At 39.7% G+C, this 22,804-nt stretch overlaps 1 protein-coding gene across 2 annotated transcripts in view; it reads left to right on the forward strand.

Annotated features, from left to right (window-relative positions):
• The window catches only part of HACE1 (HECT domain and ankyrin repeat containing E3 ubiquitin protein ligase 1), a 91,525-nt gene extending 72,192 nt beyond the window's left edge, over nt 1-19,333 (forward strand). For both annotated transcript variants that reach the window (XM_034765970.1, XM_034765971.1), the window contains exons 20-24: nt 3,222-3,353; nt 6,124-6,222; nt 6,497-6,567; nt 17,822-17,935; nt 18,401-19,333. In XM_034765970.1, coding sequence (XP_034621861.1) covers nt 3,222-3,353; nt 6,124-6,222; nt 6,497-6,567; nt 17,822-17,935; nt 18,401-18,503 — 519 coding nt within the window. In that variant the 3' untranslated portion in view covers nt 18,504-19,333. The remainder of the gene's footprint in view (nt 1-3,221; nt 3,354-6,123; nt 6,223-6,496; nt 6,568-17,821; nt 17,936-18,400) is intronic.
• The last annotated feature ends 3,471 nt before the right edge of the window (nt 19,334-22,804 follow it).

The following is a 22,804-nucleotide window of genomic DNA, read 5'->3' on the forward strand; positions in this document are numbered from 1 at the left end:
TACAAATGATTTTTTTATAGCCGTCTTTGCTTCCTTGTTAAATCAGTTTTGTGCTTTTGTTTTTTAAAATCATTATGGCCTTCTTCCTCGACAGTGGGATTGTGGCTTTTTGGGCATCTAGAAAAGTGTTCTTAACCCATTCCCAGTCCCATGCATGTTGGAAATAAGTATTTCCAGAGGTGTCTCTCTCTCCATGGGTTCCCTCAACCTGTTTTAGCCTGCCCTTCAGTGGTGTCCTTGGAAGAGACTGGAATCTTGGTTTAAGATGTACTTAAGTAACCCTTCTCCTCTTGCAAGCACTTCACAAACATTTAACTAATCATTCATCTCACTCTTATGTTACTACTACTTTTACACTGAAAAGAGAATTTCTTCCAATTTTGAAGAGACTACCAGTTCCTGTTAGAATAAAGTATAAGGGATTTCTTTGAAATTGGGCAGCCTTTCAAAATAGGGATATATTTTTTTTAAATGTTGCAAAGAGTCCCGTGGCACCTTATAGACTAACAGACGTATTGGAGCATGAGCTTTCGTGGGTAAATACCCACTTCGTCAGAAATCATGCATCTGACGAAGTGGGTATTCACCCACGGAAGCTCATGCTCCAATACGTCTGTTAGTCTATAAGGTGCCACAGGACTCTGTGCTGCTTTAACAGATCCAGACTAACACGGCTACCCCTCTGATACTTTTTAAATGTTGTCACTTTAGACTTACAATAGAATCTCAGAGTTACGAAAACCTCCGGAATGGAGATTGTTTGTAACTCTGAAATGTTTGTAACTCTGAACAAAACATTATGGTTGTTCTTTCAAAAGTTTACAACTGACCATTAACTTAATTCACCTTTGAAACTTTACTGTGCAGGAAAAAAAAATGCTGCTTTTAACCATGTTAATTGAAATGAAACAAGCACAAAAACAGTTTCCTTACCTTGTCAAATCTTTTTTACACTTTCCCTTTATTTTTTAGTAGTTTGCGTTTAATACAGTACAGTACTGTATTGCTTTTTTTTCTCTGCTGCCTGATTGCGTACTTCCGGTTCCAAATGAGGTGTGTGGTTGACCGGTCAGTTCGTAACTCTGGTGTTTATAAACCTGAGGTATCTCCATTGTATAGATGGGGAATTGGAGGCAGAGAGGTTAATTGATTCTCCAAGAACCAGATACTTAGATGCTGTGGTGATGGGTATGGTATAAAAACTTAAGTAGAAACTGTGTCCAAACTTCTTGTTTTGGAACAAGACAGTGTTTCAGATCTGGCTGAGTTCCCCCTGTTGGACTTTCACTAGACAGCTGTGAGGGGATTCAAATGCTGAATCCTCTGTGCCCTTCACTTGCTGGGACTGGGCAGAGCTTAGGCACCGTTCGTGGCTTTGGGCCTCTAAGCACACACACGAGAGGCACACTTTGTGTCTGATGCCCCTCATGGGAGTGGGGACTCCATTGTCCCATTGCCTAAGCCCTGAAACTAGTGCAGTCTCCCTCAAACATCCCCTGCAGCTCTTGAACAGTCCCCACAATCCTACCAAAGGTGTGAGCCTTCTGGTTTACAGTTAACCTCTTGAGAGGTTTGAGAGCCAACAGACTTTGTACAGGATCCAGAAACACCATTGTTCTCCACTTAGCACAAGAAATATACAGATGTGTACAAAATAAACACACCTATATGAATTTCCCTGTCTTGGGTTCTTCGCCATTTTGAGAGTTCTTTGCGCTTGGGCAGAGTCCCCTGGGGTGCCCAGGATCCTTTCTGTGCAGCTCATGACTTTTTCTTCAGAAACGTGGAATCTTTCCAGCTCAGCTTGCTTTCTCTGACCTTGGTTGGTGTCACAGTTCAAACAGACCTCTGCTACAAAAGCATACTTGTCTCTTCTACGCCTGCCCCAAGCTTTCTGTCCCTCTAAAAGGCTTCTCCCCGTGAGTCCTTTTTAAATCCTCCTCTATCACCTCTCTCTTCTGTTTGGGGAATTTTCCAGTCTCTCTACTTTTCCATCCTTTCAGACAAGTTGGAGGAAGCAGCATCTTCCAGCTCCAGTCAGCCTCCTTAGCAAAGCGATTTTTTCAGTCCAGCACACGTTAAGGTTAATGACTTTCCATTACCTACCAGACCTACTAGTCTGGTAGGTATGTGCTACAGTCCATGTTAGCACATGATGGATTCCACATCCACATAAAATTCCCTGATTAAATTTTTATAACAACTTTAGAACATCCAAGCTTAATTTATAAACTGTACATAGATTCCCCAAACCATCACAGACATTAACTCAGTTAATCTATTTGGCAGGTAAATCTGGAAATACATTTTTTTTTTCATAATTAGAAATCATGTATCACTTGGAGCCAAAGTTGATTTTAACTTAGTTTTGAGAAGTCTTGGCATAAGTTTAGATTCCCAAGTAGAAAGATGTCTACATTGAGTAAAAAGAATGTGTTGAAGATTTATATAGTGTGCATCAAGATGAGCTGGAATAGACTGGCAAGCTGTGCACGAGCACAAGGTGCTGTGTTCATGGTCCAGGCAGTGTAAATCTGGAAGAGATTGTCTTTCTGCCCCCATTTGAAAGTCCCTTTTCCTTTTTGACTGCTCCATAGTAGTAAGTTTGAATAATAAAAAGGGCCTTGTTTCATTTAGTGTGTATCTTGGAAGGTGGAGAGTGAGAGATTCCCACTTGCAGATTGCTTAAAATGTGTGGGAGTTCTTGTGGTGTCCAACTGAATATTTTCATATTGTAGGTCTTTTGTTGTTCTCCTGTTTAGTTAAAAAAAACAAGAAAAGGAAATTCCATCCAGACTGATGTTTGAGGCTGTATTGTTCATTCAGTCAGAAAATGACAATGTAAAATTCCATTAACATTCTTGGTCTAGATCCAAGCCCCGGCTGGGACTGTGCTGCACTGTCATTCCAGAAGTAGTCTCCAAAAACATGCCCCACAAGATATGGCTGTGCTACATACATTTGTATGGGCAAAAAGGAAATAGAAGGGTGCTTGCTCAAACTTTGTAGGTGTCTTTTTTGGGGCCTTTTGAAAATGTGGCCATGTGTGCTGCAGTTGCTAGCCTCAGTTAGGTGAGTGAAGAATCCATTCAAAGCCGCAGCTAGAATTTACTTTGAATTATAATCTTAATGTAGGCAGGACTGTGTTCGTGCATATGTATGTTCATATATTTTTACCATAAAATATCTCATTTTAATGTTCTCAATATCTTTCATTGCAGGCTGAGTATGTCCAGCTTGTTACTGAACTTCGAATGACAAGAGCCATTCAGCCTCAGATAAATGCTTTTTTGCAAGGATTTCATATGTTCATACCACCTTCTCTTATACAGCTTTTTGATGAATATGAACTGGTAAGTAGCAGTGCCTATATTTGTAACTGACAGCATTCAGCACTTCATTACTTCTACTTCGTTACATTAGCAAAGCTCAGTGTTTTGAAAGATAATTTGATATTCATGCTTTGGTTTTCACTTCTATAGACCTGCTCTGAAACTTCTGTACTTGTTCACTCTGATTACCTTAGGTGAGCATTTCCTGAAAGATGGTAGTATTGATCACTCATTACAAGAGTAAAGTCTTGCTTTGTAATACCCAAGATAGAAAGTGAATATGTCTTGTGGTGTCCATAAATCCCTTCAGTAAACATCGGGAAACGTTCCTATTGCCTAGTTTATTTATCTTCACCCACTTCCTACTTTCTGAATCAAATTTACTTTCCTAAAAAATCTTTGTGTAGTTGCTCCATTTTTCATTTCTGACTACATATATATTTAATACATTGGAGAAAGTGACCACCAGTCAGGGCCTTTTCTGCCTGTTTTCCATGATATTCCACGGTTGTTTCCCTATCTGTTTGGTTGTTTCTCCTCTTTCCTTCTTCCTAAGCCACAAAGTCACTTGATGTAAAATTTTCACAATGATTTAGGAGCCGAAGTCTCACTGAATGTAAAAATATAGATCATACTGTAAGCATTAAATCTTATTTAATGGAAAAAATCTTTAATTTTACAACTTAAGATTGGAAATTCTACTTATACCTGAGTATTGTAGTTAAACTAAACACCCAAATCTTTTATTAAAACTAGAAAATTCAGAGCAGAAATTCCACAAAAATCCTTCTTATGCAGCCTTGCCCCATTTATTTTATTTTGAAGGGTAAATTAGAGTTCCAGCCTCCATCAGGTACATGTGCTGATGTTACAAATTTATAAAACGCCCTCATGTTTTTCTCCTGCAAAGTATATGTGTATTTGTGCACACATTTGGGGTGTCATTGGAGGGGGAACAGAGAAGCCACTGAAAATTAATTTCCTTCCCTTGTTCTCAAAGAAATACAGACTTTAATTTCTTCAGCATTTTGTCCTTGTGTCTTGCTGGTAACCTAAGATCCTGGTGTACATAGATAGTGCACATGTGCACACACATGCAAGCTCAAATACAATTCCAAGTTGTCATGTTGGGGACACCGGTTCATTAGACACACTATCTGAAGGAGTTGAAATATTGCCCTGTGATTCCTTATATATGCTATTTTTGGTAGAATGTTGAAATTACCCTCCCCTCCCCCGTCCCCCCCCCCCATATTGTAGATTATGCTATACTGCCAGTCCACTGAGTTCTAATTAGAGGCCTTCACAAAAGTTAAGCATTTTTTTTTTCTTCTGTCTCCTCTCAGGGATGCTTTTTTGATCATTAAGTATATCCTCCCCTCACTCCTGTTCTGTCACTGTCACCTTGATTAAGGTGGTGGGGTCAGTCTAGAACCCGATCTTCCATCCTCCCATCAGCAAAGTGTGTCAGACAAGTGTTAAGAACACTGTGCCTCTTTTGCTCCCTGTCCTTCTCTTCTCCACAATGCATTCAGCTCCTGCTGGGCAAGGAACAAAACACGGCTTTAAGCTCCTTCTGAATAGTAGTTTGTGGTACAACCACTAACCTGTGCATCTATAAATTAAAAACTGACATTGATATTTTAATATAGCATTTAAAATATTTAAATAATGTTTTATTATTATTAAAAAGGAAAACCTGTCATTTCAGGTGATCACTTACAGGCTTAAAATTTCTTAACCTGTAAAAAAGCTGATTCAGACCTTTCAAAATGAAATTAACAACTTAGTCTTCCAGTTATGCAAGTGTTTTGTTTTTAATATTCAAGTATGCTTTCTAAGAGGATTTTTTCCTGTATCAGAAGTCTGTGCAACAATAAAACACAAAGGATTTCTCATTCTGCTATAAGGGATTTAATGTATTTTATATTAAGGTTGAATATGTAGTTGTGTAGTATAGTGTAGACAAACTTGGCAGCTCTCATACACTTAACTATTCCACTTAGAATCTGTTTTATTAAAAGGGGTTCTGGTGGCTATGGGACAACGCGTTTACCTACTTTGACACTGTATCTTTGTTTATATCTATAGTTTATATCTAAAATATTAAGTTGTCTTAGTCTGGAAGTAATGAATTAGTAGGGTGCCCCTTCTCATTGTCTCAGCGTAGGTTGATCCTCCAACTCAATGGATTTTTGGCATCACTTTACTGAGAACAGCCTGTTTAGAAAGATGCCAGTCTTCCTTCTGTCTCACAGAGATTTGGATTATCTCTGACAAAAAGGATGAAAGTTGCTTCTCCCTTGTCAGGAGAGGAAGCCAAGGAAAAACTACCTCTAGCTGTGGCACTAGACTTTCCCAGTCAAGGAGAGAGGTTTTTCAGCCAATTCATTTCTGTGCATTGGAGGGCTGGTAGTCTGCAAAGATCCACCTTGCCTGCAGGATGGGTGGATAGGTTGGCTCTAATGGAACGCCAGTACCAGGACTGTACTAGCTCCCTTGCTTACACTGCACTTGCTTATAATAAAATTTCTACTTCTGATGACTTGTAGGTGGAATTAAATAATATACAAAGGTTTGCCTGTCTTTTTTAAAATGTAGGAGACTCAAGGATCTTGTATTATAAGCTTTGGTATCTTATTTATTATTAGGAATAAAGTATTGAAAGGAAATTGGAACAGAAAAGGCGTTTTGGTTTCATTCAGGATTATTCTTTAATTAAAGCAACTGCACTCTTCAAAATTAATTGTTTGTAGAGAAGACTAATCAAGATTTGTTTTTCCCCCTGAAGGAGCTGTTGCTGTCTGGTATGCCAGAAATTGATGTGAGTGATTGGATAAAAAATACAGAATACACAAGTGGCTATGAAAGAGAAGACCCTGTTATTCAGGTAAAGTCCCAGATGAATGGATGGAGGATATTGTATTTTAATCTTCAAAGTTTTTGCTACTTTTGGATGAAAACTTACATTAACCAAAGTATTCCTATAAATCACTTAAGATGGGAATGTCTCATAATAAAATGAGGTATGAATCTGACTCGGAGCTAATTTCCATAATTTAAACCATAAATTTTTAAATGTGCCCTTATTTGTTTATATCTTTTTTCAAATTTTAAAAAAGAGAGTTTTCATTTTCCATTAAACAAACTTATTTTTCGTTTAGTGGTTCTGGGATGTTGTAGAAGAACTAACTCAGGAAGAGCGAGTGTTACTATTACAATTTGTTACTGGCAGGTGAGAAATATTTCTGATTATATTGCATATATTACAAATACTCTAGAGTCAACTGCACTGCAAATGGAAAGACACATTTCATGACCAAGAACTGTTTGTTTACTTAACTGGGCAACCTGAATACTCACTTAGGAGTCTGTTTGTTGATACATAAACAGTTTTACTGTTACCACCAAAATGGCTAATTAGTATTTGTCAACACTTACTGTAATTTTGGTAGTCACTTAGTTTTATTTCATCACTTATTTCTGTGCATTATACCTCTTGTGTGGTTAACTTGCTATCTTAGTTATCATAGATATTAACTTTTGCCCATTGTTGTGGTATCTGAGAGTTTTACAAATATGTACGTAAATCCATATCTGAACGGGCAGTTGTCATACTGCTCTACCATAGAACACTCTTGAGTGTCCAAACTCCTCTTTCTTTCCAAGTTGGTTCTATTATTGGCAGTTAAAATAAACAATGCAATGTAAAGTTTCACTCCAAACTAGGCTGTTCCAAGAGTTTTCCCCCAGGATGACTCTGTCCCAAATACTAGTTCCTTTTGTCATGAGTCACTTGTGCCTCCCTTTTAATGGAGAAGTTATATTCAAGCAGGGGTTAAGGAGCTCCACTTGGCATAGGGAGTACATGAGTCAGTGAATGTCACAATTTCCGTGCAAGGTTCAAATACCTGGTTGCAGGGTAGGTCAACAGAAGATCCTGTTTATACCACTTAAATGGTCAGTGTGTAGGCCTAATTTTTCTCTTGCCCTTCTTTCTAGGAGGCAGGTAGAATTTAAGACAGGAAAAATTACTTCTGTCTTCTCTCCCACATCTTTGAAATGGTGGAGTAGTGGATTTTTCTTTTTCCTGTTAATTTTGTGGGCAGGCAATAAAAAGAGGGTATTGCATTTTTCCCTGGAGGGAGCCAAGTTTGTGGTCATCCTTTGGTCTTGTGGCAAAGAGTTCCACAGCTATAGGTGGCCACCAAAAATGTCTCCAACCCCCATTAGTCTCATTGTATCTATTAAGAGCTTCACTATCTCAAAGGATCATGGTCAGTTTAGGGGTTATTAGTGAGAGTGTTGATCTGTTCTTCCATCCCCTGCAGAACTGACTCCTGCAGTACTGCCTGCATTACTTCCAGGTCTCCGTTTCTAGCGTTCCTAAATTAGTGAAATCTGTTTTTTTCATTAGTCCAGTTTTGCTATTCCTAAATCCAGAATGGTACTTTGAAAAGCACTGGTTTGGGATATGTGCTCTAAGTGCAATCCATTGTGTTTATAGCCTTGTTAATGAACTAGGGGGATTCTGACACGTGTCCCCTGAAATTGACTAATACCAGCCTTGTTAGAACAGTGTTTGTTTTGTTTAGAGATCACATACTGCTATGATGTTAGAGCTTTTTTTAACAGTAATTAAGTTTATATTGTTGTTGATGCCTTTAAAGCTTAGGACTGGAACTTGGCAGAAATGGCTCAGATTACTATTACTTTTCTGCTATGATGTATCTGCTTATGGTCTGAGGTTTCGGCTAAGCACAGCTGGTGATGGAAACCTATTGTTTCTTCAGTGAGCAAGAAATCTTCTTGGCCTTTTGAGCATTATAGATAGGCTTGGAAGCATCAGCTTTTTATTGGTAAATGTCGGTAAACGTCAGGTTTCAGAGTAGCAGCCGTGTTAGTCTGTATCCGCAAAAAGAAGAACAGGAGTACTTGTGGCACCTTAGAGACTAACAAATTTATTAGAGCATAAGCTTTCGTGGACTAGCATCCGAAGAAGTGGGCTGTAGTCCACGAAAGCTTATGCTCTAATAAATTTGTTAGTCTCTAAGGTGCCACAAGTACTCCTGTTCTTCTTTTTGCGGTAAACGTCAGTTTCACTATACATGCACAAACCAAAGAAAAAATATTTCCATTAATAATAATTGAATTTTAGATAGGGAAAGTAAGAAAAATTATGCTTGATAACTTAATAGTTTGATTTAAGGATATTTACTTTGTGTATTTTGACATGTGGTGTTTGTTTTAATGGTTATAAAGCTTTAACTTTTTTTAATCTCAACATCTATCATTAAATAATTGTCTGACCTGCCCATTGTTTGTTTCCTCATAATCTTGCACCACTGTGAAAATTTAAATCAACATTTGAAAAAAATGCTTAAAAATAAACCAATATTATCCACTGAAATTTATTAAAAAATAAAATCTAATTCTGCCAAGCCTAATTATAAACAACAGTGAGAGGACACTTTCAAAAGCTACCAGAGCTGACATGTGCACATATAAATCCAGTGACCTCTCTGAAATATGGGTGTCTGGGCATGAAAAATGTAGAAGCAAGATTGAGCAGTCTATTAGCCAAAACTCTAGTCCTAATATACATAATACAAACAAGTGTACTGAGGTCTGATTTTGTATTTATAAAATACCTGTCAACAAACGCTTTGCAAACCCCTTAAATTTTTCCACCTGGATGCTTTGCATTTTCCTGAATGAGGAATTTGTTTTAAGAGTCTGCATTTGCTGGGTAGCACTTTTCATTAAGAATTTGCATTATTTTTTTCATTCCTCTCATTCCAGCCTGAGTATTCCTTCAGTGCTACTTAAATGAAAAATCAGATATCCTTTTTTCCAGCCAGAGACCATAAAATGTATTCAATGGATCTAGTAAAAAAAATTATGATAGTAGCTTTAATGTTTCATTGATGTCTTTAAGCATATCTTAAATGTCTTTTCCTCTTGCAGTTTTGCCTTCACTTAGGAGTAATGGAAGTCTGACTTTTGATGATTTCAGTGTAAAACAGTATAATTTTGGATATACTGGGAAAGTCCTGTTTTAATAGGCTGTTCTTCATGTTTTCCGTAACACATGAGTGGCACAGTTTGTGCAAAAACCTCCAGGTGACACTCAAGAGAATGTGATTAGGTGGTCCTGCGCATACTCCATGTCCTTTGATTTTTGGATAGTTCTGGCTTAAACTCTGTGGTAAGGCCCTCTGGTTTCTTTGATGCTGTAAACTAGAAATTCTGAGGCAGCTTCAATTAAATCCAAAACCTGAGATATTAACTGAATTAAATATGGAAAGGAGTAATGCAATCACTGCAATGTTGCTTACTGGTGGCATTTATATCCATTTCTTTTAATTCTGTTTCTAAATTTTCAGTGACACAGATTTTTGTATTGACAGTAATGGAAATTACATGAGATGCCAAGCCATAGAATCGGTAGCTAATAGTTGGATGAATGAGAGACTTGTTGCTGAGTTAGAAGGCCTGAGTTTTATTTTGTGTTTGAATGTGGAACTCTAACTGTTGGTAGAGCAAAATACCATCATTCTCAGGAGGAAAAATCATGTTTGGGAGATACAAGCCGTAAGCACATTACAAGTGGATACTTTTATAAGCTTTTCTTGTAACCATTTTGAATTGTAGCTCTAAGCACAGTTCCATTTGAGAAACTTTGTTACTGCAGAAGGTATAAGCACAAGCCTATATATCCATGGGTGACCCTAAATATTGGAAGAAGAAAAGTTGTCTGCTAAATCTCATTGTGGTGATGGTTTGTATTGGTTATCTGTTGGATATGGATAACTAGTACTTATATTTAGCATGTAAATATTTTTGAAGTACCATTAATTGGATTACTGTTAGACTATAAAATCCTTTATTTAGACACAAAACATACATGGCAAAGCAAGCCCTCTCCTTTTCCACTACTTCACCCAGTAGGCTCTAACCCTGTTTGAAAGAGAGAGTGCCACCTAAAATTGAGAAGGTATTTCATTCTCCTTCACCATTCAATCCTTGCAAAGACTCAGTGTTTTTTTCATTATTTTGCAAGCTTATTTTTAAAACTGTACCTGATATCCAGAATTTTAAGTAGTATTCAGATTCTTTAGAAGAATGTCCTTGTTTCAGATTATTTTATTCTAATACAACTCTTACTGAACAGTATTTTAATATTCCAAGTGAGGGTCTCATAGTAATGTCATTTATATTTTAACATCTTCATGTGCACTTTATACGAAAATAAGAATTTAAGTTGATATAAAATAATGGCTGCATTTTTACTATACTTTGTGACTTTTCATTGGTGAGAATTTGGGTTGAGGGATCCTTTGGAGTTATGTCTCTATCCGGTTGTCTTTTTTTTTTAAATTGTTTTCGAATACCATGGGAGGGGATCATGTCTCCTGAGAGAAAACACCACTACTATACAAAACAAAAAACACCCCTCGCCCCCACCATTGAACAGGTTTTTATACCACAATTTTAAAGATGTACCTATACCATTAGAGGCCTATGTGAGAGTCTCATACTGTAGGTTAGTGTGAATCACATTATTCAGGGTGAGAATGGATTTATAGTCAAGCTTACAGAATTTCTTTGGTTAATATTTTTCTTAGTGTTCCACAATATTGCAGTAGGTAATTACTCTAAGTCACTTTTCTCTAATATACTGGCTTTACTGTGAGAAATACCACACTGTTAAGTCTTGATTCTCTTATAAAAGCCAAAGCTCTGGAAAAGACATGTCAAGAATATTTGGTAGATTAACTTACTTTTATAATGGAAGGGTAGTTTTTTTTAACTGATGTTTCTTCAACTATAAAGACAACAGGTTTATATATATTAGGAAAATCATCAAGTGCTAACAATGGGCGAGTTACTCAAACACATGCTTGCCTCTCTTATCTAGCATTTAAACAATTTAACAGCTATCATAAATGGGACAATCCCATTTTCAACAGCATTACAGAAAACATGAATGAGGCAATGAGATTTTCACTATTGGTGAAGATTGGGACCCATTGCTAACAACTGTTCTTCCTTGAGTGATTGCACATGTCCATTCCACTGTTGGTATGTGTGCCTTGTGCACAGTTGTCTGAGGACTTTTTCCCTCAGAGGTACCTGTTAGGGTGGCTTGAGCACCCTGTACTGCTGCGTGCCAATATAAGAGGCTGGAACTGCCCCTCATCCCCCTTCAATTCTGTCTTACAGCCAGACTGTGGTTAGAGCACTTCCAGTCTTGCTATCACAAGTTTAGTTCCCTAACTCTCTGTATATAGTCTTTTCCATTTAGTACTTAGTGAGTGAGCTATACTATATAGTTAGGTTTCAGTTGTTAGGTCCCTTTTGGACCAAATTTGATTTTCGATATTAGAGCCATGCCTTACTTTCCAGGTTTCAAGTCTCATCGGTCATGTGCCAGACTGGCAGTCAGTGACCCACACCCCAGCTGCCAAAAGTGTCTGGGGTCCCACATCAGTGACAGGTGACACAAAGCCTTACTCAAATAAAGACAGAGCAGCGAGACTTAACTGTCTCTTTATGAGTGTGGCACTTCACCCTTCATCAGAGCCATTGGGTTCAGAACATACTTAGACCATCAGTGCAATGTGCGCCTCCCAAGCCATCTTTGGCACCATGTTCTGTATCTACAGTACCTAAGAAGAGAGAGAGATCTGCCAAGGACATGGTACCTTATCCAGTAAGATCTTGGTACTGAGGACAGCTAAAAGAAAGATTTGTAGGAAGGACTGTGAATGGAAATATTCCCCAGAGTGCTCCACTGCTGCAAAGCGAGATTCAACAATTCCAGAACCAGTGTCAGGTCTGTCGAGGCCAGCCCCTGAAGTTTGTTTCAGACCCTATCCTGGTACTGAGGATGCTGGAAGTCTATGCTACTGACAAAGAATTACTTAACCCCCTGGCACCGGTGTCCCTGGGAGTGCAGGAAGGGTTCCAGCTGCTACCAGTGTCTGGTCTCTACACCAGCTCTGCAAAAGCAGGTGGCGCCAATGTTGCTCCGAATACCTAGGAGGCTGATACAGTTCGGGGGGCATGCCACTGTTAATATCACCGGTATCACCATCTCTGGGTTCAGCTAAACTGTCTCCAGTGCACAATGATTCTGCTCCACCGTTATCGCAGGACTGAGTCATCTTTGTCAGATTTGGAAGTGGAATCTTTTGTGTCCCATACCAGATGGGAAGTTTGCCCTCCATTAGAGCCTTGGGGTCCATGGAAGTCAATGCAGTCTCAATAATAGGTACATTGCAAGTGACGATGGTCTGTCAACCAGGGTATCCCCCCCCCCATACCAGTGATTGCTCTGGACACCATGGAGTGTCCTTCCCTCTGCTAGGACCTTTCCTCACCCATCTGAGTTGACTTCCTCAAGGATGCACTGAGATCATTGGTACCACAGACAACAATCTCGGAGGCCTAGTACCGGTACGGTACCAAGGAACTGGAAGTCTGAGAGCTCCTCCCTGCAAGAGACAGACCAGCCATTTCCTCTGCATCCTGGTGCATCACCTTCCTTATCACCAAATGAGGCTGTAGAGATGGTGAGTGATTCACCACCACCAGAGTATTACAAGGCTCACCAAGAACTGCTTAAAAAGGTGCCCTCTGTTTTAGACATTCTGGTGGAAGAGGTCCATGAGAAATCCCACAAACTGGTAGACATTTTACCTTCTGCTGGATCCTCCAGAGTGGTTGTTCTGATTTAATGAAGCCCTTCTGGAACTGGTTAAAATGCTTTGGCAGATCCCTTCTTTCCTCTCGCCGATGATAAAATGGTCAGAAAGGAGATACTCTGTCCCTTCTAAGGGCTTCAACCCTCACTTGCCCCTAGGCTTTGGTGGTGACAGCAGCTAATGAGCACAAGAGGCAGAGTCACCAAGCATCAATGCCAAGGAGCGAGGAATAATTTTATTCAACAGGAGGTCTACAGCTAAGAATTGCTAACCTGCAAGCTCTCCTAAGATGCTAGGACAGTGATACACAGACTATGGCTTTTGAGCCGCAAGTGGCTCTTTAATGTCTCTCCTGTGACTCTTTGCAGCACATATTAAAACACTGATTTGGTTAATAAGTTAGACTGGTTAATAATTAATCAGGAAGCTTATACTCTGTTATTAACCAATTGCATTTGATAAAATAATACTTGGTTTGTCATTTTGTTGTGAGAATAATGTATATAAAAACTAGGGCTGTCAAGCAATTAAAAAAAATTAATTGTGATTAATCGTACTTTTAATAATAGAATGCCATTTTTTTAAATAGTTTTGGATATTTTCTACATTTTCAAATAAATTGACTTTAATTACAACACAGAATACAAAGTGTATAGTGCTCAGAGGCATGGGTGATTTAAAAAGGCCCGGGGGCCCCCAGTAGCGCAGCGGAGCTAAGGCAGGCTTCCTGCCTGCCCTCACTCCACACTGCTCCCGGAATCAGCTGGAAAGGCTCTATGACCCCGGGAGGAAGCGGGGGTGGGCAGGGGGTCTCCGTGGGCTGCACGAGTGCCAACTCTGCAGCTCCCATTGGCCAGGAACTGCGGCCAATAGGAGCTGCGGGGGTGGTGTCTGTGGGCAGCGGTGAGTGGAGACTTCCTGGGTCCCCTGCCTAGGAGCCGCTGCCAGAGAAGTGTGCTGGTCGCTTTTGAGAGCCGCACAAGGTAAGCATTCCATCCTTCCTGCATCCTAATCCCCTGCCCCTCCCCAGCCCACAGCTCGCACCCCCTCCCACACCCAAACTCCCTCCCAGAGCCTGCATCCCCTCCCATACCCCAACCCCCTGCTCTAGCCTGGTGAAAGTGAGTGAGGTGGGGGAGAGCGAGTGACAGAGGGAGGTGGGATGGAGTGAGCAGGGGGGCGGGGCTTGGAGAAGGGGCGGGACAAGGGCGTGGTCTCAGGGAAGGGACGGAGCAGGGCAGGGGTGGGACAAGGGTCTTTGGGTTTGCGCAGTTAGACAGTTGGCAATCCTACTGGGCGGGCATGGGGAAGCCCTGGCTGTGCCAGAAAAGTGTGCACAGTGCGCAGCCAGCAGCTCGGTGGGCACCAGCCAGCACAGGCGCAGCACTCCCCAAATGTCAGGCGGACTGCGTCTGTGGCTTGTGCTTGTGTGGGGGCCCATTGACTGTTCTACCCTGAGGCCCAGAATTGCTGTTGGCGGGCTTGGCCCCAGTCAAGGTTCAAAATTGTCAGAGACCTGGTATGGGTAACAAGTACCTTTTGTAGTGCAAAATGTCCAACTAGGACTCGGGACTCTTCAAGGATGGCTAGTGTCAGCGTACATCCCCTGTGATTGTCTAGGCAGTGATTCACATTCCAGAGGTATTTTTGTCCCTTCTGGACTGGTGGACAGACCCTCTGAATGTTTGTGCGGGAGTTCCCTTCATTTCTTCACAACCAATGTGCACACTGGTCATGGATGCCTCATCCCTGGGTTGGCGGGCACACATTAGAACCTCTTAAGCTGTAGTCCTCACAGGATCTGAGGACTCATATAAACATCAAGAAACTACATGCTGTCTAGCCTTCTCTGCCTTTAAGTCACATATTCTGGGGAAAAAATCTGTTAGTTATCTTGTCTGTTAAACACTATGTTTTATGTAAACAGACAAGAAGGATCATGTTCCTCCCAACTGAGCCAGGAGGTATGCATAACTAACTCCATTCACCTCAAAGTTGCTTGCCTCCCAGGAGAGTAGAACATGTTGGCAGATCACCTACCCCATGAATGGTCACTACATCTGGACATGGGCAGGTCCATCTTCCAGCTGTGGGGAACTACTCAGGTGGATCTATTTGCAACAAAGACCAATAGAAAATGCCATCAGTTTTGCTCCCAAGGTGGTCTTAGTCTTAGCTCTTTGGACACTTTCCTGCTATCATGGATGGAACTCCCTACTATATGCCTTTCTTCCAGTACCATTACTACTTAGAGTCATATTTGAAGCCAAGCAGGATCATTCTTGCCTCATACTAACAGCACCAACATGGCCTTGGAAACACTGGTCCTCGACCTGTTAGCATTGTTAGTGAGGCCTCCTCTACTTCTCCCCTTAGATTCAGATGTAATTTTCTCAGGACCATGGCCATCTGCTCCTTCCCAACCTACAGACCCTCCACTTGATAGAATGGATGCTTCACGGCTAACACCATAACTTGCTTGAAAATCATTCAGGAGCTGCTTCTGAAAGCCTGCGGCTAGACAGACTTACCTGGCCAAATGGAAACATTTTTCTACCTGCTCTCAGCTGAGAAATCTCTCCAGTGCAGGCTTCCACATTTTTGGATTATCTGTTGCCCCTAAAAGAGCAAGTTCTGACTGTTAGTTCCATTAAAATACATCTAACAGTGATTTCAGCGTTCCACCCTCCAATGGGTAGTTATGGGTAGGGCCCTACCAAATTCACGGTCCATTTTGGTCAATTTCACGGTCATAAGATTGTAAATTTTATTATTTCATCTATTTAAATCTGAAATTTCATGGTGTTTAATTGTAGGGGTCCTGACCCAAAAAGGAGTTGTGGGGAAGTGTTGCAAGGTTATTGTAGGGGGGGTTGCGGTACTGTTACCCTTAATTCTGTGTTGCTGCTGATGGCAGCACTGTCTTCAGAGCTGGCAGCTGGAGAACAGCGGGTGCAGGCCGGGACCCCAGCTCTGAAGGCAGAGCCGCCGCCAGCAGCAGCACAGATGTAAGGATGGCATGATATGGTATTGCCTCCCTTACTTCTGCGCTGCTGCCCACAGAGCTGGGCCCTCAGTCAGCAGCTGCCACTATTCAGCCGCCCAGCTCTGAAAGCAGCGGCGCAGAAATAAAGGTGGCATGCTATGGTATTAACAGATGTATTGGAGCATAAGCTTTCGTGGGTGAATGCCCACTTCGTCTGTTAGTCTTAAAGGTGCCATAGGACACTCTGTTGCTTTTTATGGATCCACACTAACACAGCTACCCCTCTTATACTTGATGCTATGGTATTGCATCTGCACTGCTGCTGTCAGGGTGCTGCCTTCAGAGCTGGGTGCCCTGCCAACAGCCACCTAGCTCTGATGTCAGCACAGAAGTAAGGATGGCAATACTGCGACTTCCCCTAAAATAACCTTTTGACCCCTTGCAACCTCCTTTTGGGTCAGGACCCCAAATTTGAGAAACGCTGGTCTCCCCTGTGAAATCTGTATAGTAGAGGATAAAAGCACACAAGACCAGATTTCACAGTCTGTGATGTGTTTTTCATGGTTGTGAATTTGGTAGGGCCCTAGTTATGGGGTTGGGGAAAAAAGCAATCTATCATCAGATTTCTAAAAGAGTTGAACAGATTATACTCTTGAGTATAAGAACTTGTTCCCCCAGGGGATCTCAACCTTGTGCTAACAAAATGAATGGGACTTCCCTTTGCACCTCTTGCGACATGCTCTCCCTACTCTGCCTCTGTGTGAAAGTGTTTTCTCTAGTTGCTATAACATCAAGGAGAATTGGTGAATTTTGAGCCTCGGTTTCAGAACATCCTTGTACCATGTTCCATAAGGATAAAGTTTACCTTTACCCTCACCCAAAATTCTTGACCAACGTGGCAGTTTCCACATTAGCAAATGTTTTTCTTGAAGCATCACATGCATACAGATGAAGAGAAGCTTCATTTGTTGGGTGGGAGGAAAGCATTGGCCTTCTCCTTGGATAGCACCAGACCCTTTAGAATGTCAGTGTGGCTATTTCTTGTGATTTGTGGACAGGGTGAAAGGCACACTGGTTTCCACTCGGAGGATTTTCTCTCCTATTTATTTGTGCTGTCAGTTAGCTAATGTCATGCCAACCCTGTGATTATTAGCTCATTTGAGTAGAGCACATACAACTTCAGGAGCTTTCCTAGATATTTGCAAAGCAGCAGCTTGGTCATCAGTACTCACTTTTACTGCTCATTATGCAGTTTCCCATCAGTCCAGGAACAATGCCAGTTTTACAATGACTGTCGGAGCCCACCTCCATGTTAATCTGCTTTCGAATCACTTATTATAGAATGGACATGTGCAATCACTTGAAGAAAAAACTGTTGCCTACCTTTCTGTAACTGTTCTTTCAGATGTGTTGTACATGTCCATTCCACAACCTGCCCTCCTTCCCCTTTCTATCAGAATCTGTCCAGTAAGAAGGAGCTGAGGAGGCTTGGGGGTGACTCCGTCCTCTTCTACCAGCACACAGTGGCGCTTGGCAGTAGAGGGTGCTTGAGCTGCCCCAGTAAGTACTGCTGAGGGAAAAAAGTTCTCTGAGAACTGTGACCGAGTTGTATGTGCATCTCTAATGGAATGGACACCTGCAACACATCTTGAAGAACGATAGTTACGGAAAGGTAGGTAACCATTTTTTAGCAGCTGGTCATTAGCAGTGGCAATACAAGATTCCTACAGTGTGCTGGTTTTTCAGTTCCCAAGTACCCTTTTAATGTGTTAATAATCAGTGGATGCTTTCAGTTCCAGGGTTCCTCATGGAGGCTTTGCCCATATAATGGGTGGCAGTGGATTGCAGAATTTCACAATTGCAGCTGTGCCATACACTCGAAATTTGCTACCAACATCAAGTACATGGTATGTTAAATAGCCTCATTTAAATGCATTAAGAAACTGAGCAAAATCCTTTCATTGTTTTCATTATTTGTTTTACACTTCAGGTGCAACCCTCTTGTACAACCTAATTAAAAGGAAAACCTAAAACTGGTTGTTAAGCCATAAGTAGTTATATATTTGAAGGAAAAACCTTAACTACTCCCATGTAGTTAATGGAAGGCAGTACAATATCACTAAGGGATGCTTCAAGCTAAATTACTATATTGCTTTTTACTTTAAACCACAAGGAACTTATTTTCCTGCAGTACATTTGAATGCAGAAGGGTACTGCAATGCAGCAGTGCATTTTTTCATAAATATGACAACTTCAGGGTTTTCTGATTTGAATACATATTTGAGAGGACAATTTCATGTTAATTACCTAGTACAAAACAATCAAATTTTTACTCCTACTTCTCATATTTAATGGCGATGCTTTTATTTTAGTATCAACATGCTCAAGTTACCTGAATACCCAAACAAAGAAATCCTTAAGAACAGGCTTCTTGTGGCATTACACTGTGGAAGCTATGGTTACACAATGGCATAATGAAGTCTGGAAAACTCATCTGACTACTGATGCGCAATTCAGAGTGGCAGAAGTAATTTTGGAAACTGTCAACACAAAAGCAGCCTAGATGCTGCGACTCAAACAGGGCTGACTTTTTTTTTTTTAATTAATAAAGGATCTGTTTCCTGTCCATTACGTTGTCTAAGTAAGTCTGTGATGCTGTTACATGACTTAAATTTCATAGTACACTGTATCTTTGTTTTTAATGTTAGATTAGTATTGAAAGCAGAATACTTTCATTAGCATTAACATAACACGAAGAGTGGGTTTGTCAAAATGTTTCCCACCAATTTTATTTCTGATTCTCAACTGTGTGGATGAATGAGATTTTCTTTTAGTTGACCTCTCCCTCACATGGTATGCTATTAACACACACACTTGTATTGTGTGTCTTGTTGCATGCAAAAGTGCCATTTATTTTTGCAGAGAACACTGTATACAAAGTTTCATTTAGATAGTGTACAAAATGACAGATCTAATGTATTTTCCCACTTATTGAATTGTACCTATATTAAAAGGTTTTTAACTTTTTAGTATTTTAATGTATATAATATGTAAAATTTAGACCATTGTCACTGAAAAGTAAATGGCGGATGGAATTAAGATCTAATTTATATTGTATATGAAAATGTACACTATATTGTACTAAATATTAAAGTATTTGTGACTTCATTGTCAATTTGCAGTTTAGAACTTATATATATTGTTTTAGATGTATATCTGTTCTTTATTCGAAGAATACTTTTTCTCATGCCTTGCTATAGTCCTATGTAGAAAAGGTATAATTAAATTTTAATATTTTAGCAGAATCTGTGACTGGCCACTGTTTGTTTTGTCTGGACCGAATTCATATATTAATGGTCTGAACAATCACATTGCACCATCATTTGCATGAGTATATACCTTTCATTATGTTGACAAAGGCTATTGCTTTGAGTAGGCTTTCACATTGCACAAAGGAAAAAAGCTTGCATATGTTGAGGTACCACGCAGACTGTAATAATTAGGAATCCCTATGCCACATCTCATAGAGAATTAGCAAAGAAAACATACCACTCCTGAATAATACTTCACATTACATTGAAAAAAAGCTTCTTTAAATTATTGGAGGACTCCACTATTTTTGGGGGGGAGAGAGGGGATCTCAAGATGCTTGTATAGAGGGCAACCCACCTATACACAAGCTCAGTTCATTCATCATGGTAAGCTTTTTTCCCTGATTGTACAAGAAGTCCTGCACCATAAGGCTTTTGAATAGAGTTACTACCATCTTCTTTTCCTTCCGTAAAATAAGCATTACTTTCTACAAAATTGTAGTTTTTGCCTTTTCTAGTTAACCTGGGATTTTTTTGCTTATGTCAGGGGTCTAACTTGCAAGTGCTTTTGTTTTGTAATGACCAAGCAATTTCTGTCAAATATTTACTTCTCACATTTTCTGTTTCATTGTAGTGTACAGCTCTTTGCAAAGAGCATAAAACTCTGCCTGCTAAAAAGAAATATCTAAAACACTAAACATCAAATGGCATAAGACTGAATGCACAATTTTCAAACTTGTATTTATATTTGCCTTGTACTTTTCTATTAATGGATTTGCAACAGTCCATTGATGCAGAAGTATTGCCATGTATATGGAGGGAGGTCTGGAAAATCTTCAAATGAGTGTTTAAATCCTTACATATTCTTAATGATCCTGGACAGCAAGCAGTGATGTTAAAAGGACAGTAATTGACATGGGAAAAGGAGGACAAAGCTCACACAAGTAATCCACTATTTTTAAAAGTAATTTCTTATCAAAGAAGTAAAATATTTTGATCCATAGGACAATCTAACCACTTTGTACCAAAACATACAGGGCTAATGTATTAAAGGGATTTTACCTATTGGCATAATAGTATTGTCAAACAAATAGTAAACATTGTTTTCAAATAACTTGATTTATACATGGATTCTTGTGTAGTTATAGGTGGCTGATCAAACATGTTGCAATTTTATTCTACAAAAAGATAAGGACTTGCATATTTTACCATATTTCTCCTACATTGAGAGATGCTTTCTTTTAAATATCTTACTTTTAAAAGATTGGAGCTAGATTATTATATTTAATTCCAAGGTGGTATCCCTGGCACCTTCCATCTTAAAAGGTCACAGATGTTTACATACAATACACTAAACATAGACAATGTAAATACTAGTTGAGCTAAATAAATGCTGTTCTCAAAAATATTCCTAAAGTATTTGGAGGGTGATGTACATGTATGATAAATTGCAAATGGCAACTGTTTTCTGTTACGTTTTACAGTGTCATCAATCACACCATTTCTGACACACATAAATGGTGAGAAACAAAACATTTCACTATTCACATGCCATGTCTCTTGGCAGCTGTCTCTACTTCCACTTAATTAACCTGTTGTGACATACTGGGGTACAATCCAGACTAATGAGCAGCTGCCCTGCAACCCGGAGTGCCTTCCAATGCCTTGCTGAAGTAGCTCCCACCGGAGCTGCTCACAAACAGCCTTCCTGCGTGCAGGCTACACCCTGAATGTCTGTGTGTAACTGCAGCCTTCCGGCCACACACGGGTTGCACTCGGGCTCTCATCTGCCTTGATTATACTGCAGGATGACCCCAACACACACCCCCAGTCTCAGATTTCCCTCCCAAAATGTATGTCCTGTACTGCCCAGCCCTCTCCTGGATAGAACAAAATATTTTAAGTCTGTTATTCCTTAAAGGGAATAATATGCCAGTTTATTATCTCAAATAGTTATTCAGACACTTCAGTTTAAACATAGTGGATTAGTTAAAGCAGTAAAACAAGTTTATTAACTACAAAGATTTTAAAGTGAGAACAAGTAATGAGGTATAAAAGACAGAAATGGTTAGAAGAAAAATAAATATAAGACTTTTACTAATACCTAACTTAACAAACTATATCAGATTCAAGCAAAGTTTCTCACCACAAGCTTTCACAGCAGTCTTACCAAACCTTGTAGGTCTGGACCCCTCCCCTAGAGTCTTCCTTTGTCCCTTCAGGTGCAGTGAGTGCAAGGGGTGGGGAGTGTGGGGTACCTTGGGGTGTTTGTCCCTCCTTTTATGTTTCAGTCCCTCTCTTGAGAAACATTTCCAGCAGGGCACCCGGAGACAAAAAGTCTATGTGGAAGGATGGTCCCCGTTGCTTTATTCTCATCTGTTAGAACTTTTGTTGTCTTCCCTCCATGCTTGCTGTTTACTGCTTAAATGAAAATTAAGCGGAACACACGTTCCTTTGTTTATGATAGACCTGTTTACCAAATTCTGTGTAGTCAGAACTGTGGGATTGGGAACATGTGTTATACAGGGAAATCTTATAATTTTACATACAATGTTGTCATACATATTTTATCAGGATGATTCCAGCGAACTAAGAGTTTTCAAATGATACTTTACAAGGCATGTCTTGTACAAAATTATTACAATAGGGTGTGGCTACAGGGGTCTATTCTGTTACATACATATTTATAGAATATTTGTCTGCTATTGTATCAGTGCCAAGTTTTTTGAGTATGTAATGAAAAACTCTATTAAAATACACGTTAGGAAGTAGAGCTTTTGTTGCCATAATATGTAGAACTCCCTATCCTTGCTTTTGCAGGTTTTGAAGCTGTCTTAAATGTGCAATAACAATTTTTTTTATTTAATATACATAAACAGGATTACTAGCTGGAGCTGACCACGTGATGAAAGCAAGATTTAATAATCATATTGCAAAGGCTATTTTAGAACACCTGCACCCTATTAACAGAGTATGACAAGCCTGTTGAGAAACTATAACTTAATATAGCTTATAGTTTAGAATGATTAATTGGATCATATTTGTTCTCTCCCACTGTGCCAGAACAAGACACGGTGGGTGTTTTATCATCTCAGAAAGAAAAGAACAGATGTCTTTTCAGACCATAGATCATGAGTGCTCATTAACTTTTATTATCTTTATAAAAATGTTAGATAGCAAAGCCTGGTTTTTGATGCTTGAAAATGTTGTGCATCTAATGTTGCAAAAACCATAAACTGTGAGAAGTAACCTAATGACTATGACAGTTGTAATTCACATGGAATATACAGTAACTAGGCTAAAAGTGGAAGAAGGAGGGTAATAACTTCTTTGAGCCAAATCTTCTGTAGGCTAATTTCTGAGGATTCCAAGATTATAGTGTTAAAAATATTAATGCCAACTCCACTTAAGAAATCTGGTAATTCATGTTTTAAAAAAAAATCTTTTGAGGTTCTATTTACATTG

Source organism: Trachemys scripta, chromosome 3, assembly GCF_013100865.1.
Source record: "Trachemys scripta elegans isolate TJP31775 chromosome 3, CAS_Tse_1.0, whole genome shotgun sequence".
Classification (NCBI taxonomy): Eukaryota; Metazoa; Chordata; order Testudines; family Emydidae; genus Trachemys; species Trachemys scripta.